At 38.5% G+C, this 18,348-nt stretch overlaps 1 protein-coding gene across 2 annotated transcripts in view; it reads right to left on the reverse strand.

Moving 5' to 3' along the window:
* Positions 1-2,348: 2,348 nt before the first annotated feature.
* GRID2 (glutamate ionotropic receptor delta type subunit 2) overlaps positions 2,349-18,348 on the reverse strand; it is a 1,393,842-nt gene continuing 1,377,842 nt past the window's right edge. For both annotated transcript variants that reach the window (XM_044912908.1, XM_044912909.1), the window contains 2 exons: positions 5,586-5,826; positions 2,349-2,934 (listed from right to left, as the gene is read on the reverse strand). In XM_044912908.1, coding sequence (XP_044768843.1) covers positions 2,512-2,934; positions 5,586-5,826 — 664 coding nt within the window. In that variant the 3' untranslated portion in view covers positions 2,349-2,511. The remainder of the gene's footprint in view (positions 2,935-5,585; positions 5,827-18,348) is intronic.

Genomic DNA, 18,348 nt, shown 5'->3' on the forward strand with positions numbered 1-18,348 from the left:
CTTTCTTTCTTTCTTTCTTTCTTTCTTTCTTTCTTTCTTTCTTTCTTCTTTCTCTCTTCCTTTCTTTGATGTAACAAACCATCATCCTGCTATTCTTATAATGGTTGCATTGTTTACATGAATCAGGATAACTCTCTCCCAAAAAAGTACTCACAGAGACATCACAAATATAAATATATGTGAAGAAAAACAAATATATGGTTGGTTCCAATTGTTTCAAATAGCAGAAAGGCAGTCTTTCATTGGTTTAAGACATACACACAGTATTGTTTTTAGAGAGCCACTCCTTTCGGCATAGTTCTGCTAGTAAAACTTCATGTGTTTTATGCTTTAATTAACTCAAGATAATTTTTTAGAGAAATTCAGTTTGTTCTGTGAGAGAGTAAGCATTGTCAAATTTTATAGTTAAGACTTCAATGGTATGAGAGCAAGTTTAGAAAACATTTTTATTAGACAAATTATTTAGACAAATTATACACAGAAAGCTCTGCCACTCATAACTGAGGCCTCCAAAAAGTGTTTTGTGTATTCGTATAATAGGCAATACATCAAAATAGGCCTATTTTAAGTATTGTACATGGTTAACAGTTTGTTGATAGCTAAAATCACTGCAACATCTGGTATGTCCCTATATAGCTTGTTGTAAAGAATTTTTTTTTGTTTTGTTTTAAAATCAGTGTTGTGAATGAGATCATGAATGTTACAAGGGAAAACAAGTCGTGCATGCACTTAGGTACTTGTTACCCTGGAAACAAAATGGTTTTTGCATGATAAGAAAATTTTCTGCCTTACACAGTAGACAATATTTGAAGATTTAGTACAAAAACAGTGACAGTACAAGATGCTCCCCAGAACAGAATTAGCATCAAAATATAATATACCTTAAGAATATACCTTTTAATTTCTCCTAAAGCAAATCACATAGGTTGATTCCTATATCAATCCTAGCTACGGAATGAATTAGATTAAAATAAGTGTATGGCTGCGTAAAAACACAGGATAAGTTCTTGCTTCCTACTTACCACATTTTGATTTAAGGATTACAAACAAAGTTCATTCTCTATTTCTAACAGGTAAGAATGCTACTTTAAAAGGATCGTGCACAAAGAGGCACTGTTTTTGCTGTCATCCTCCTATACACTTGGCACTAATGTAAAAAATACATAACTCCTCCAAATAGAACTGAATAAAAAGGCGGGGGGGCGGGGTTAAGTCGAGAGCCCAGTATGGTCATTATATTTTCTTCTTTAGGATAATGTAGGACAGTAATTAAGGCCACATCAATATTTCGTAAGGGCTCCCACCTCTCCCCAACTACAGCTGTATCGATTGGCTTTCTGCTTTGGAAGAGAATTTATTAACCTTCAATGATCTACGTTTCAACTCTTCTAGAGCTCTATGTGCTGCTGTGGACGTGGTCCGGCTAATAGCATTTTCCATTTAGATAATTCATTAAAAGTAAAATTATCAAGGTTAGCTTTATACACTGCTGAGTAACAAATGCAAAACCTACTCAAAGGAGTTACATCTAGGAACAAATACTAAATCGCCCTGGATGTTTTAATAACAAAAGTATAAAATATTCTCTGTTGGCAAACAATACGAGTCAGAAGAACATTAAAGCAACCTGCCTTTTCTAACTGAAAAGACCCCCTGCACTATACATAGTTCCTGTATACAATGCTTTTTTTTTTTAAACTAAAGCTTTATTAAATGAATTGCAATAGCAATGGCCGCCCTTTAATATATATACACATTATATAGGTGCATATATATGTATATATAGATGAGATACTAATTTATTTAACACAATAGAGGCTTCTGCCATATGATAAAGTTTACTGTACATAAGAAAAAACTTTTAATACTGTACAATCACATAAAGGTCATATGCACTGTTGCAGTGCGAGAGTAGTTTTAACTGTAGTCTTGACTGGCATATTAATGGCTTTTTTGTAATCCTACAAAATTGCATTCTCATATTATGTGGCCTGAATGGTCTTTAAATTATTTTATAAACACTGCAGGGGTTGCCTTTGGTCCACAGTTAAAGGACACTCAACAACAGTGGAGCGTTGTATGGATGCAGCAGAAGAATGTAAAAAGACTGAAGTTATTGCAATTATATTTTTAAAAATAGAGAAATGTTACGTAAGAGGCCTTTATGTAAAATTAATCCTGCATATACTTTTAGTATACTCAGTGCACATTTCCTATACTTGAAGTACAGTATATGAAAAGCAGACTAATAGGATCCTAGTATACTATATTCTGGGGGAACAAGTTGAGTAATGAAAAAAAGTGGAGGGAAATGTACAGAAAGAGAGGGAAAAAGAGAAAGAAATAGAAGAGAGAGAAGAGGGAGAAGGTGGAGAGAAAGAACTATAATTGTTACTAATAATCCTGATTTTTTTTTTTAAGTGTTACATCCATGTTAGTCCCACAATTTTATAGTTGCTCCTTGCAGAGGGAGTCCTACAAAAGAAACAGTGAAGAGATTTTGTTGGATGCTCATATGGAGGTGCCTCGGTCTGGATCATTACCCAGATTGAGCCCCAGGGTAGGAGTTGGTTGATAAGGAATAGATGACATTGTTTTTATAGGACTCCTGAAAAAGCCCCCATTAGGTGCCCTGTGCCTAAATGGGCCAGTTCGGTGCTCAGGCACGTTGCCAAAAGCGAAACCAGAGGCAGCTTTAGCTGACAGTGTGCGGCTAAGAGTCTGGATCTGCTCTGGGATAAAGGTTGTTGTGGTGATATGAGTGTTCCTGAAATCACTGATTTGCTCCAGTGCTTGTCGTGTTGGCAAAGTGTCAATGTCCAGAGGGGTCAAGTCAATTGACGAGGTGGAAAACTGTTTATGGGGGCTGTCGTCATCTGTGCACAAGCTATTTACACGTCTATGGAGGTGCTCCAGGTCAATTTCCTTGTCATCCTGGAGATGAAGAAAAAGAAGATAAGGTTCTCATCAGTACTAGCTTCCATGGTTAAAAAAAAAAAAAAAAAGTAGTTCAGCAAACATGATATGTGATTAACTGAACTTTGGGGTTTATTCATTTAACAAATACCTATTGAGCACCTAATATGAGCCAGGCATTGCTCTAGGTTCTGAGGGTACAAATATGACTCTGAGATAAGGTTATCTATAATAAATAATTTTCTTGCACTAAAAGTTCTATATATGTCACATGCAACTACAAAAGTAGGGGAGCAGTAGATGGGTGATTGCCTTCTATGAGATCAGAGACAGACCCAGGCAAATCTGCACAAATAAAAAATACGGTTTTAACTACTCAGTCCCCCTCCACACCTCTTCTTTCCACGTGCTTTCTCCTTTTTCAGAGTGTCTCCTTCCAAGTTGGATTTCTGTTCTTTTCTCCTATTCCCTCCTAACCTTAACTTTCCATTCTTGGAGATAAGTGATACGATATGCTAGTTCACACTAAAGTGTTAGTGACTGTTAAAGTGTTATTTCTCTTCAGGCCAGAGAGATGTGAGATTATTCAGAAAGAGCAACATTCAACACAAAAGAATCCATTTCTAATTGAGGGATGTCATACACTCAAGCTATTTAGAACCTGAATGAGGCAATATTGTGAGGTCAGCAAGACCTTTAGAGACCCCTTCAAGTCATGACCTGCGAATGACAACTTTGGTCTAGGGCCAGGTTTATGCTAAATGGCCTCTAAATCAAAGATGCTTTGAGCTATGCTAATGGAGTCTTAGTACGAAGGTACTTAATAAAGGAAAAGGAAGGAAAATCTCAGATTTCTGGTGCTGAAACCAATTCATAAATCTTTCAGGATTTTCACTTAAAGTGAGCATGAAAGCCCAACGTTTGAAAAATAAAACTGGCAAGAAAAAAAAATTGTCTCCTATCAGTCATATTTATAGCCAAGTTCAATAAATTAAATTCATGAGGATTTAAAAATACCTATTAATCATAAGAAGAGAAAATATTTGTTCATAGATCTGGATTAGCTGTCATGAGTTAGAATGGAGTATGTATTTTTTTCATTGTGCTATTGTAGTGCTCCTCAGTGAAAAATATTTTGATGTGCATCACTGTTTTCCCTTCTCCTTTTTCATTTCAAAATCCAATAAAAAATATCCATTAATACAATATTATCACTGAGACTTTAGAGGGTTGAGAGATGTAATTTTATGGTTCCCACAGCAACTATAATGTAGTCATCCATCAACAGATATAATAATGCAAAAATTTAATATCATATATAGTAATTCAAAATATAAGGAGCTTGGGAGTCCTTAATTTCCAGATTTTTTAGAATATGAAATCTCAGCTATAATGTTGCATTAATGTGGTCTTTTGCACTGAATCAATGTCAATAGAAAAACCAGAAGCTTATTCCATAAAGAAAACACTACAGTGAACCCTGCTTAATTTTTAGTTTATACTCTACTAATTTAGAATGTATGATCATTCAGATAGGTAGGAAGCTAAGTTTTATCTTTGGTAAGCCAAGCTTTTCCTTATAAATGCTGCTGATCAATTTTGCATACAAGGCGGTAGAAAGGAATTCTCAGATTACTTTAGAAAAAGATCTGTTTGAAAGAATATATTAATATGTAAAAATTCATATGAACGCTGAGAAGTCATTTTTATTTGTGCATTAAAGCAGATCTTCTCAGGATTTGCTCTAACCATCAGTTAGCCAAAGTCTAGTTACAGAAAGTTTAAAACTGTCCTTTGAAACTATCCAGCAGATCAAATCATGTAGCAAATTCGGGTCATATTCCATTTCATTTTGTGAAGATTTAGTGAATGAATATGATTTCACCATTTAAAAAATTTTCACCTTTGGTCCAGTAGAAATATGATAAATTAATCAAGTAATTTATTTTAACTTCACATTTTCTCTGCTGATTTGTAAATTCCATAATTTTTGATGAAAACAAGGCACATGCCACTTTCAAAGAGATATTATGTGTAACTCTGCAATTATTCTTTCAGATCTCTGAAAAAATTTTAATTTTATTTTATTAAAAATTTAACTCTAGATGATTCCACACTTTGGATTCATTAAGCTTAGAGCCATCAAAGAGCTAAAAACATATGATCCCTTCTATAGGTCCACATACCGATAGAGGGAAGGAGCCGCTGGTAGTGAAGAGACAAATTCTGATTATGTTCCTACAGCACTGTATTTCTTCGGCTGAGTCTTAGAGATACCAATAATTTACCTATAAGTTAAACAACTTATTGAAATAAGATGACAAGCATCTCTGTGAACTGGTCAAGGGAATCACAGCCTTTAAGAAAATCACTGAATAAAAGTCTACCTTGAGATCTGGCAGAATCTTAAAGCCCTTGATGGCACATGAAATGATCAGTCTTTGCAAGCACTGCAAATCTCTGCTTCACATATCTGGGATGTCTTAAAATGGTCATTGGTATTGGCATTATCGATTTTTATATTTCATCAATAATTCATTTTCAATATTCCAAGAAAGAAGAAACAAGGACCACCCCCAGCCCATTATCCTCTTCCTGCTGATTACCCTCCCAGGAAAGACCGCCCGCTTATTGGCTCAACTGAGCGCCAGAAGCTCTCAATCAAGTACCTCTTTCGATGGGACCCGGGAGCCTTTCCTCTTGTTCCACCACGTCTCCAGCATGGCTATAAAGCAGGAGAGGACAATTCCAGCCGCCAGGATACAAAAGACTCCTGCAAAGCTCTTTATATCCAGGGCACCTCCTTTCTGCTTTGTGTCCACTGAGGAGTACAGGTCACACTGGCCATTCTTTGGCCACCATTTGTGCTTCAGGATGTCCATGTCACCATTCTGCTGAAGCTCCAGGATCCTTGGGGTAAAGAACACAGCCATGTGTCAGTGCAGACATCGTTACTGCTTCGGTCCACAACACATCCATTTATAATCCCACCGCTAAAGGATGGTGGCTGTCAAGGGGAAATGAACATATAGATTAGCCTGCAGATGGAATGCCAGGATGCTGAAAACGTTATTGCTTTGATATTATAGACAGAGTTGTGCCACAGGGTTTCCTCTCCTCCTTCTGTACCCTCTCTTGCTCCCCCCTTCCTTCCTCTTCTTCTTCTTCTTTTTTTTTTTTTTTTTTGATTTTGTTCTCTAATTCTAAGTCTCATCCCCCCCCCTCACTTTGTTTCAATGTGTTTTTACAATTACATTTCAGAGGCACCGTTTTTATGTGGTTTCAAGCTGTTGCAGTTCTGTGTTCCCTCCCTCCATGCGGAATGACGCTCTGGATCTTAATGCTTTTATGAAGGACGTTTTGCTGCTTAGAGCAAGATGCTGGCATAATGTCGCCCAGCATATGCTACACACAAAGAAATTCAATTAAAAAGTCTTCTATTATTTAACACAGTGTGGGAGAAAGCCCCGGGACAAGTTTGAAGTTGATAAAATACATCATTTTTGGTTTTTCACACAACTGATGTAGTTTCCCTTTTAATGCCAAAAGGGAAAATAATCTTACCTTGGAGAACAAGAAGAAAAGTTGACCAGAGGCTTTTAGAAGTAGTTAAATTCAAATAAGAAATACCCTTCTTTGTCTTTTTTTTTTTTTTTTTTTTTTTAACTCTGAGTCTGGGGCTAGTTGCAAAGCTGCAGCTTTTTTAAAGTGTGATTTTTCGCAGAGGTTTTATTCTCATTTCCAAATACTCTTTAGGCTTTACCTGAGACCTGCCTACCTCTGGCCCTCCCCCAGGTGTGCCCCCTCTCGCAGGGTGAGAATGGTCAGGGCCAAGGCCGTGAGCTTGTCCAGAGTGTGCACCATCCTCAGGGATCCCTAGGATTTCCCACCCCAACAGTTCAGAAAGCTCCTCCAGGATTGGGGAAAACTTGTCCCCACATTTCCTCCGAGGGCAGACCTCACAGCCGCAAGGGCATCGCAGGTGTCTGGACTGGTGTTTAGAGAGTGTGGACTGAGCTCAGATGTATGACCTCAGGGGTGTACACCTTTGTGTGGGCGATCCTTCACTGTGCAGGACAGAGCTGGAGGTGGAAGAGAGGGGCCCACGGACCGTCTTCCTGGGCCACCAGGTCAGTGGCAATACTCCAAACTATCACAAATTAGAAACTCAGACCTGACCTCCTATGGGCATGAAGGTCTATTTGTCAAGGTAACAAGATAGAACATATTTTATCTAAGAGTTTTTAGCTTGACTTATAATTTGCACATAGTCAGCCTTAGGATACGTGGAGCTATATTTCCCCTCTTGCCCTAGGTCTTGGGTTACTTGGAGAGAGACTGCTTAAAACTTTAGAGAGAAGAATGATGTCATCTGGAAGGAGTAAATACTCTTTGGGTGGAGCATTACCTTTTTATCTGTTTCATGTCATCCCTGTGTTGATAAGATTGAGCTTAAAGATAATGGCTAGGGGTGGGGTCAACATTCAACCTGAGTCAAACAGGAGTAAGAACAGCCCTAAGGGCTGTGGGGGAGACTTAGTCTCACCCCCAGAACTCCCAGCTGACACCCGAGGATGGACATTGAACTGGAGCTTCCCTCATAACTTGGACTTCTCTTTTCTTACGATTTTGATCTGTCTAAAGCTTGTTGCTTCAGAGTGCTGCTCAAGAAGTGCAATTAATTTGATTAATTGAATTTACCAAGGTGATTATGAATATCGATGGATTACATTTCACCCTTATTCCTGCCTCTTCTCAGACAAAGATACTTGTATTTCCAGAATTTCTAAAAGTGTGTTCCATGGGACACTAGTACCTAGAGGAGCTTCTGCAAGAAAAGGGTCCCGTGGTCATTAACTTTGAGAAACACCCTCTTGGAAATTTACAAAGAAGTCAGTGTATTAAAGGCTCTAAGAAGACCTGTAGAAAAGAAAACTTGTATGATTTTAATTTGGCATTTCCCAAAGGTATTTAACTTCCCTTCTTTTTTTCTCATTTTTTAAATACATAGTAATAATTCGTGGAGCTAGAGTTTTGAGGAATACACTTGAGAAATAATGCCTCCATGGGGCGCCTGGCTGGCTCAGTCAGTAGAGCATGCGATTCTTGATCTCAGGGTCGTGAGTTCGAGCCCCATACCGGGCATAGAGCTCACTAAATACATACATACATACATACGTACATACATACATACATGCACACATACATTGAGAAATAGTGCCTCCATCCAAAGGAACAACTACTCGTGGAAATCAGCAGCACTGTGTTAGGTATTACACACATCTGTAATCTTCAATCACAGCATCAAAGTTGCTTGCTTGGCCTATCTGCAAATATATGCAAATCATGTTGGCAAACCCATTAGCTATTTGCCTACCTAAAGGCACTGGGTAATCAGAACACCTTTGAATACCTCGAAGGGAAAATTTAGTCATCTCTAAAAAAATAATATTCTTGGGGTGCCCAGGTGGCTCAGTCGATTAAGTGTCTGCCTTCGGCTCAGGTCATGATCCCAGGGTCCTGGGATGGAGCCCTGCATCGGGCTCCCTGCTCGGCGGGAAGCCTGCTTCTCCCTCTCCCACTCCCCCTGCCTGTGTTCCCTCTCTCACTGTGTCTCTCTCTGTCAAATAAGTAAATAAAATCTTTAAAAAAATAACTTGTGGTTCCTTGATTGATGTCTGTCCCCCTTTCTGGAATGTGTCCTCACCATCTTCCACACTGCCTAACACAGAGCGGGCAAGTAGTTATTGACTGAATATGCTCAACACGGTTTTTGGTAAATGGACACTGCCCTCAGATTCTACTTTTTCTTATCACTGATGAGATTTTCTAACTTATTCCATTTCTTCCTATTCATCTATCCATTCAATAAATATTTAAAGAGTGGTATCATGCCAGGTATTTTTTGGGGGAAGAAATTTATGTTAAACCACAACTGCACATTGAGCCAAAATGGCCTAAGCAACATTGTGATACTGTTTCTTTTGAATGCCCTCAGTTCATGTTAGTTTATTCTTTCATTCATTCCCATGTTCATTCAGGAGCCAATGATTGCCTACTCTTTCTCCTCAGTGGTATCTGGTATCGCAGAGCGTCCTTATCATTTCTACACCTGAAGAATGATTTGGTCTTAAAAATGATCATTGACGTATACACACATACTTTATAACACCCATTTTGATGCTAAGAGGAGTAAAGGGCCTTAAATCCAAAGAATTTGTTTAATTGTAGAACTTTCAGGTTCAGCAAGCTGGGGCGTAGGAGTTACTATGGGGAAAAAGTGAGCAGACTTCTCCATTTGCCTTCACATCACAAAGATGCCTTTGTGTATAGTCGATCCAGGAAGCACAGATAACTGAGGCATTGCATGGACACCCCATTTTTGGGGACAGACAGAACAGCTAGATCGTAAGATGCCCACAGTCAAGCTGTGAGTAGCCCACAACAGATTCTAGGAATACAGGGTGGATGGAATAGAAGTGTTGGAAGGGTATGAAAGTACTTCCTAAGCTCAGAGTTCTGCCATAAATTTTTGCCGCAGAATCTAATGCTCCTGGAAATTCCATTAGGAAAGTGTCACTACACGCTCCTTTTTATATTTAACAAAAACTTATTTAAGTATTAGCTAAAAAAAGCTTAGCAAAATCTAATGCACTGCCTTAAAGGCAAATTGGATGAGCCCTTATATAATAAATGAGGATCTATATATATATATTTTTTTTTCAAATGTTCAAAAACACTGGCATCTTTAAATGAAGCTTGAATCATACCTAAAGGGAAGTTTTGTATTTAATTATGAGCAGCATTGATGTGTGTGTGTGTGTGTGTGTATAACATTGCAAGAATCTAGTTGCACAGTTCTTAATGTGCGCAGATTTTTAGTTCCATGGAATGATTGTTTTTGCTGTATTTTCAATTTCCACAAGATGGCAGTCTTTACTCACAGAGAGCAATGTATTCCTGCCATTACAGTGAACTGGGGGGTTTGAAATGTTTCAAGTATAAATTTCTTGGTGCTGTAAACACTTAGACTATTAGGAAGAAAGTTGGACATTAGGCCGTGATGAACAATTGGTTGAGTGAAACCTCTTCTTGGAGTGTTGTCAGAAAAATTCCTGCCATTTTTATTCCAGAGCGATGAGAGTAATACCTAGCACTTTTGAGAGTCGTCAGGGTGAAAATTCATGAAGCCATAAACAAAAGCACCTCGCTTATTACTTGGCACTTAGTAGGCTATGACAACTCAAAAGCTAGAATTATTATTATCAGCATGTGTGACAACCATTCTTTCTTTGGACCTGTTCTGGAACATATTACTTAATGGAAAGTTATATTCCCAGATGAATCAGTGAATGATTGATTCAATGACAAGAACATTGCATTTCCTCTTTCTGTCCAAAAGTATTAAAACATTTGTCATCCCATTGAACAGAAAAATCTTAGCAGTCCATAAAACCTAGCTTCAGCTTGAAAATGGCTAATAGATCAATTCTGCATGCATTGAATTCTTTATTTCATCTCAGGCTACCCCAGTGCGCTATATAAATTATTTTTTGTGGGTTGAATGTGATCATTTATTGATATAAATGAGCAAATTTCAGGGCAAGTGAGTAGGGAAGCAGAAGGTCCTTCTTTCATATTCAAATAAAAATATTCAACAAGTTTGAGGTGTTCATCCTGAAAAGCTTTTTACTTACTTTGAAGATAAAACAGCCTCATTCGTGTGTGAGAAATGCACTAATTATTGATTACCCTTCTTAATCATTGCTCTGGAAATTTATTTTCAAATTAATTTATTTATAACAAAACAGGTTGCTGAAAGATGAATGCAAATTTCTGATCCCACACAGGTAACTTTAATTTTGCCTTTAAGTACTATTGCAGTCCAAAGATTCTTTTCTAATTTTCTTACCCATAGGTAAATCCCTGCTGAGCTGTAAAAATGATACTGGTTAACTGAGAAAAAGGACACCTGACTTTTCAGTTGTTTCTTCTGGGAACAAATCTAGAGGTAATCAAAGAGTTTAAAAATGTAAGTACAGGAAGTTTTGTTTCCAGGCCATGTATGCAGGAGCCTGTGACTCTTTTTGGGATTGGAATTATCTCTCCACACTCATAGAAGTGTCAACTACTAGAATGGAAATGACAGAAGACATCATCAAATCTCTCCACTCCCCGCTCCGCTCATTCTATGGGGGAGAAACGGAATCATATAGGACGATAATCGTCCCAAATGATCACATTCAACCCACAAAAAAATAATTTATATAGCGCACTGGGGTAGCCTGAGATGAAAGTCACGGGGCTCCAGCCACCCCAGGCTCTGCCTTGGCTGTTTCGAGAGCTGAAGGGACCAATACTTCAGCAATATTCTAGTACCTCATCTAAGATACATCTGTTGGGAAGCACTGTTGTAGAGACGAGATGACTTTTTTAGTGACTAACAGAGTAAATTGTCGAGTTAGGGCTAGAATTCGGTTCTGTCTTCCAACACATTCCCCTGGTACCCTACACAGCCTCTGATATGTAACTATTTAGAGAAGAGCTCTCTCTTTTAGTTTCAGAGATTTGTTAGACCCTGAGTAAAATTGTCACCAACAGGTTTCTTCTAAACCAAACAATGTAATCATAGAGTGCAAATTTATTCATACTACAATTTGGGTGTGCAAAGAAAATGTAGCTTTTCTCCATAACTTAATTGATCTTCCTCAGGAGGACTGGGCCTGCTGAGAAGTGGGAACAAAACTAAAATTAGCTCAGTATGATTTAAAATTTAATCTGATCTAATAATTTAACATGTCTCTAGCTTTAGCTCAAGAATTACTCAATCCTTCTGATTCCTCCCCTTTTCTTTGCTTTTTTCCAAGATAGCATCAGAATTTATAAAGGACGACATTATACCCGCTACGTTGGAGTTGGGGGGCTTAAAGGGAGGCTTGCGGGGAGGGAGCTGCTGTCTTCTTGCTGGTCCTTGGATGGCTCTGGCAGCTCTCCTTTTATGTGTGATGGGTTCAGCCCTTAGATATTGATCGGTGACTATTGCTGAAGTGGGCAGAGGCTTTAAGTCCGCTAACATTGGCTAATGTCTTTCTCAGCTCCCTTAGGGCTTGTGGACTCCTCTCTGCTGGCCTGTGGGGCACTGTACACCTTTCTCAGCTTCTGCCATTTTCTTCATCCAGCCCCTGACTATTCCTGAGCCTTCAGGTACTCCTGTGATGTCACCTTGTCACTCACTGCGGAGGGCTCCAAAAGTGGTCTATGTGCTCTAACTCAGCATTCATACCATGTGGGAGCCAGAGAGGCCTGGGAATAAAGATTGAGCCCTTGCTTTTTCCTGACTGTGTAGCTCTGGCTTCTCACCATCAGAGGCCTTCTCTGCTGGTACAGAGCCTGGTGTGCCCACAGAACGCCCCTCAGAGACCTTAATGGCAAGGGAAGTATCATGGCCTCTACCCTGGGTGTGCATTCCAGTCTCGCGAATGCCCCTTCACCTGCCCATCTCCCACCCCCTGCCCCTGATGGAAACTTCTGGCCAGAAAGAGGCACAGCTTTCCTTTTCTCTCCTGGATATCCCTCTTACACCCAAGGCCTTCAAACTTCTTGGTCTCTCATAGTGGAAGGGAATTTTAGCTACGTAATGACAGAAACTCTATGGTCTGAGACTTCCAGGCAGTTCCTCAATCTGGAAGTCCTGGGGCAGCTTGACACTAGAGATTGGCGAGGACGAAAAACATCATTTTAATATCTCAAAAACATTTATCTGATCTGTTACATGCTTATGAGTTATATGTAACCCAAATTAAAAAGATGTTTAGGATAGAGTCCAGTTACTTATTAAGGTGTAACATCACTTAACACCGAGAAGGAAATTAGGGAATAACTGAAAAAAAAAAGTATTTTTGACACACTGAGTGGATCTATTTTGGCCCAGAATGCCCACATTATTAAATTCATTTGCTGGGTTCTCACAAAAATTTCCTCTCCATGGTTACTGAGAAAGAATTAATAATAGCATGCAGACAATTTTCAGAAAAATGTCAGCTCAGTAGGTTGTTCATTCATTCATCGTTTCTTTCATTCCAGGCTTGGGAAATGTAGGTAAACTTGGGTTGAGGCAAAAGCACTTATCAAAGGTTCAGCTTTAGCATTCAGTTAAGTGCAGTGGCACTCTGACTGGCATATCTAATATTGATACTTCAACATCAGAGTTGTAGAAACAAATTCTATCAACTTGCTGTGATCAGGCATCGGCGGCTTTTCTTTTCTCAAGCAAAATGTCTTAATGATCGGTTATCAGCATTAGATACAACAACTATTTATTGATTACATGTAATTCCTCAGTAATACCAAATAACCCACGATAGACTATTAGAAGCTATTTTCTTTGTTGAAATTGGACTTTTACCTAATTCTTCCATCTAGGTGAGCCAGATGCCCATTATTTCAGTACAGTCCACGAAGATTACCTAAACATTTCAAACAAGTTTATAAATACCATTCGTTAGGCTGGAGGTTAACGAGCATTTTTGTCAAGGGCCTGATAGTTACTATTTTAAACTTTACAGAATGGAAGGTCTCTGTTGCAGCTGGTCAACTGTGCTTTTGTGGTTGCAAAGACAGGTCTGAGCCATACTTGGCCTGCTGGTTATCGTTGCTGGCCTCCGGGAGAACCACACCGCCAGTAACTCTAGGAAGTCAACAAGTTTCCATTTCGCTGACAAAGATAGTGAAGTTCAGAGGGCTTAAATGACTTGGCCAAAGGTACATCATCAGAAAGCATCGGAGTCTGTTTGAAACCAGAGATTTTGACTCTGCTTTTGACCGTTTATTAATAACATATAATAATAAAAATGTAGTAATGACTATTATTAATGTGTGTGCCTTTAAATGAGTACAGTGATCAGGTGTTGATTTTGTATTTGACCACACTGGGAACGAATTTGAGGTGCACGGCATATGTTAACAATGGCAGTATAATTGTTCAAGTGAGTTTTGGGTTTCCTTGGTTTTCTGATTATCCTGGAATGTACCTACACCCTGAAACTGGGATCACCCATGTGCCAAAAGAGTGATTGCCCTAATTATTTGAGATCAGGTAGTATTTGTCCTCTGAGGTCTGTATTTGCTGAATCATTTTCTAGGCGATGGAAGCTTTATCTTGAAATCAGAGGGCTATGAACAAACATTATATACTAAGAGAAATTTCAGGCAGTGACTACAATTCACTGAGAATAGGTAAGACAATTGACTGAAGCAGAAAAGGTGGGTTTCTTTTACTTTTTTTTAAAAAGATTTATTTATTTATTTGAGAGAGAGAGCTAACAGAGCGTGCAAGAGAGCACGAGTGAGGGTGAGGGGCAGGGTTCCTGATGCAGGGCTCCATCTCAGGACCCTGAGATCATGACCTGAGCCAAAATCAAGAGTCAGACACTTAACCGAATGAGCCACTCAGACGCCCCCGTGGGGTTTCTTTTAATCAAAAAATATAAAAATGGTTTTTAATCATGTGTGACTAGAAGTACTATAAACTAATGAGAAGTTTGTTAGGGTTGGTAAAAAAATTACTATGGACGATTTATGAGAATGACAGCATGTTGGTACTGGAAGGGGTCTGGGAGATGAGATCATATTTGGCTCCTGCCTAGTGAGATGAAGGGACCTGCCCCGCTCCCACTACAGGGCAGAATCAACAGAACTGGACTTAATTATACATTTAGTTATTGTTCAAAGACTGTCGTATGTCATAGACCTGCATAAAAATGAGAAGTTTCCTGTATTGCTTCAAACCTGATACCTCACTTTCAAATTTAGAAAAGATAATTCAGTAACACCTTTAACTGGTCAGATCTGCTTTTCTTATTAAGAAAACAGTGTCCATTTCCTTATGTAGTAAGTAATGTCTTCCTAAGGCATCCATTTTTCTGTGTAGGGGAAATAAACTGTACACTTTCTCCAGACAATCTATTTCCCAAAGGAACAGCAATAGTAAATGCATGTGTAATGCCACAGAGTTTACAAAGCACTTATCAAATCACTGCATATCATTTGATTTACTTCTTAAAATAACCTTGTGAGGGAGGAATTATACTGATTGATTGACTGATTGATGGCACCGCTCCTCCCCCACTCCTTACTCCTGTAAAAGGCTTTAAGAAGGCTGATGTTATTAAATTCTCATTGTAAAGCTGGGGAGATTGAGGCTAAGGGGTGAAGAAAATTTCCCAAGGCCACAAGGCTGGTAACTGATCCAGCCAGCTCTCAAACCAAGGTCTTCTGGCTCCTGCACTTTTTTTTTTCCTTGAATACACTGTCAAGTTCTTTATTATTCCCTAAAAAAACCCGCTATAAATGGACGCTGCCTCTTCAGTTCCTGCTGCTTTATTAACTGAGGATTTGACTACTCAAGTTCCTTGGCTAACACATATTCCATTGTATCCATTTACAAACATTACACTTTGTGTAACACATCCTGATGTCTCCAGAGAGCCACATGAATATCGCATGAGTTCATTAATCTCTGTGAGATTAGAATAAACGTCAGATGAATTCATTATCATGAGGCACTCAGGGGGCTTTGCCAATGTTATCAAAACAAGGCAGCGTGTTCAAAATAAGGAAGTGGTGTTTTGAAACCTTATCCTTACTCAACGTAAGTCAACACACTGTGAAGTTTTGATCTATGTGATGCAAACTTCCTTCGTTATCCCAATGAAATTTTTCCTTAGTTTAAACAGTAGCCCATAAAAGGTAGGTATTTATTAAATAACACTTAACTATTTTGAAAAATGTGCAACACTTAAAACAATTTTTAGGTTCAAATATTGATGAGATTTTTGTTGGCTCTAAGAAGCATCTGACTTTATAGACATGTCATTCTTTGCTGATGAACCTGAAACCTGGTTTATGGTGCCCATTCAGATCGATCCTTCGAGGTTAGAGTCAGCCCCTTCCATCACAGGTCTTGTGATGCCTAAGGGGGCAAAATCAGCCTCGTTTACAGAGAAGCAATTGCTTGAAAAATCAAATTAGCAACATGATGGATCTCAAGACTTTGGTGACTAGTGAACTTTAATTATTATATATTTTATGTGTTTATGCTGGCAGTAAAAGTCAAGCACTCATTATAAAAACGGCAGACATGATCTTTCATAAAATGAGTGCTGGGCGGCAAATGAATAGATAATCAGGATAATGAAAGCAGGCCAAAAGATGCTGGAGAGCTGAAAAGACCCCGACGATGACTCCCACTGAGATGGAGGGCCTAATTGCAATTGGAAAGAGAACACTTTTGGTGATCTTTTAAAATGTCAGCTTCATCCTTAAGCTCAGTGTGATATTTGGGTTATAGGGTAAAGGGGAAAAATTCTTTCCTTCTGCAGTGAGAAACTGGCAGTGACCATCTCTGCTTACAGTCGCTCTTCAGGCAATACAAAATCTTCTTATGCAGACCGTTCAAATACACGTTTATGAAAGAGGGTCATAAAGTCAAACTTATTTTGCTTAGCGTGTTATACACATTTTATGAATATTTTAATATCTTTGAGTCTGACGACTAAGCCTTAAAATAAGTGGGATCTTGAAGTGTGTGCTATGTGTAAATGGATAAAGATTGTAATAAGGATCTTTGGCACAGCGTTAGGAGAGAAAAGTTTACGGAGAAGGAAACTTTTGAATGAACAAATATTCTCAGGAACATCTGCATAAACACTGAACTTTTTATAAGTTGACTAACAGTTTAAATATGCAGGAGGAATTCATTATTCTAAGAGCTGTTATAGTAGTATGTACTCTATGATGAGAATTCTTTTATGATGCAAACGTCTCCTGGCTTGGAGGATATATACCGATACATGTTTTTAAAAAAAACCTCGGGGGGCGCCTGGGTGGCTCAGATGGTTAAGCGTCTGCCTTCGGCTCAGGTCATGATCCCAGAGTCCTGGGATCGAGTTCCGCATCGGGCTCCCTGTTCCTTGGGAGCCTGCTTCTCCCTCTGCTTCTCTCTCTCTCTCTCTCTCTCTCTCTGTCTCTCATGAATAAATAAATAAAATCTTTAAAAAAAAAAAAAACAAACCAAAACCTCAGGGTCTATTTGTACTCAAGATGGTGGACAAATTCAGTATAATTAATTAAAATTCTCAGCCAAGAGTTAGATCATTGATAATACTAATAGTACAACTTTAGGAAAATAATTTTGCTATGCTTTACCCATATTTTCATAGATGGACAGTCTAAAGTACTTTTAAAAAATTATATTCTAACTTTTCAGGTGTATTGTATTATATTTAGTATTATTCTGACTCTGCTGGAAGTGTTTTCCAATTTTTTAATCAAGAATGTTAAGACAGTAACATCACATAAACTTTCCTCCAAGTGACTCAACCCATACAAAAACAGAAATGTCTGTTCATTTCAGATATTTTAAAAGGTGAATTCAACTTTCTAACTTCTTTCCATTATGAATCTTAACACACTATAATGTTTCTATAAACGAGGGAAAAAAACAAAACCAAACCCAAACTGTCACTTGGACGGATTATCTGTACTCGCGTTCCTGTGTGATCCCACCGCAATGTGATTATATGTCCTGGAAGGGGCTGGGCAATGAAAAGCACTGTGCAAAAGGGTCACCAAACCTTGGATTTGGAACAATGGACAGTTTAGGAACAGCATCGTGGAGTGCGTGTTGTTACAGCTGCCTCGTAATGAAACTTACCTGGCTGGAAGCTTGATTTTGGACTTGTAGCCTCAGAACTGTGAGAACTAAAGGTCTGTTGTGTAGGCCCCCAGGATGTGGTACTGTGTGAGGGCAGCCCGCACAGACTCACACACACGGATTGTGAAGCGTACGGCACCATGGCAAGTGTCATGATTTGGGTATGGCTATCATTTGCGAGTGGCTTTCCTGTCCAGCACTTTTCCTGGAATTTCTCTTCTGATCCCCTTCTTTCTCCCTCTGGATCGTGTTTGGGATAGAACTGGTCTGAGACTCAGAACCCGTAGAATTTATGTTTCTTCTTCTCCTTCTCAGTAGTTAGGATGTTTTTAAAAACTAGGATACATACAAATATAAAATCTTCCTTTTTAAGATACCACTTTATAATTTGCAAGGCATTTTATTGCCATTGTCATACTTTTGTTACAGTCCACAAATTAAACAAATAATCCTCTACTTTATCATTTACTTTAATAAGCCAAGTCTTCATTTATAAACTTCATTAATTTAACTCCAGTGATGTGAAATTTCTATATCTGGGATGTTACAGTCATATTAAAAAAACATTTGCTAATAAAAACTAATTATGCAAATGAGACTGTGGGAGAGATATTTAAGCTACTTAAGAAATGAAATTGTTTTCAAGTACTTCACCTATGATAACCTGATATGATAAACTACTGAAAGTAAACTGATAACAAGTCATTATTTATCATGAA

Source organism: Neomonachus schauinslandi, chromosome 2, assembly GCF_002201575.2.
Source record: "Neomonachus schauinslandi chromosome 2, ASM220157v2, whole genome shotgun sequence".
NCBI lineage: Eukaryota > Metazoa > Chordata > Mammalia > Carnivora > Phocidae > Neomonachus > Neomonachus schauinslandi.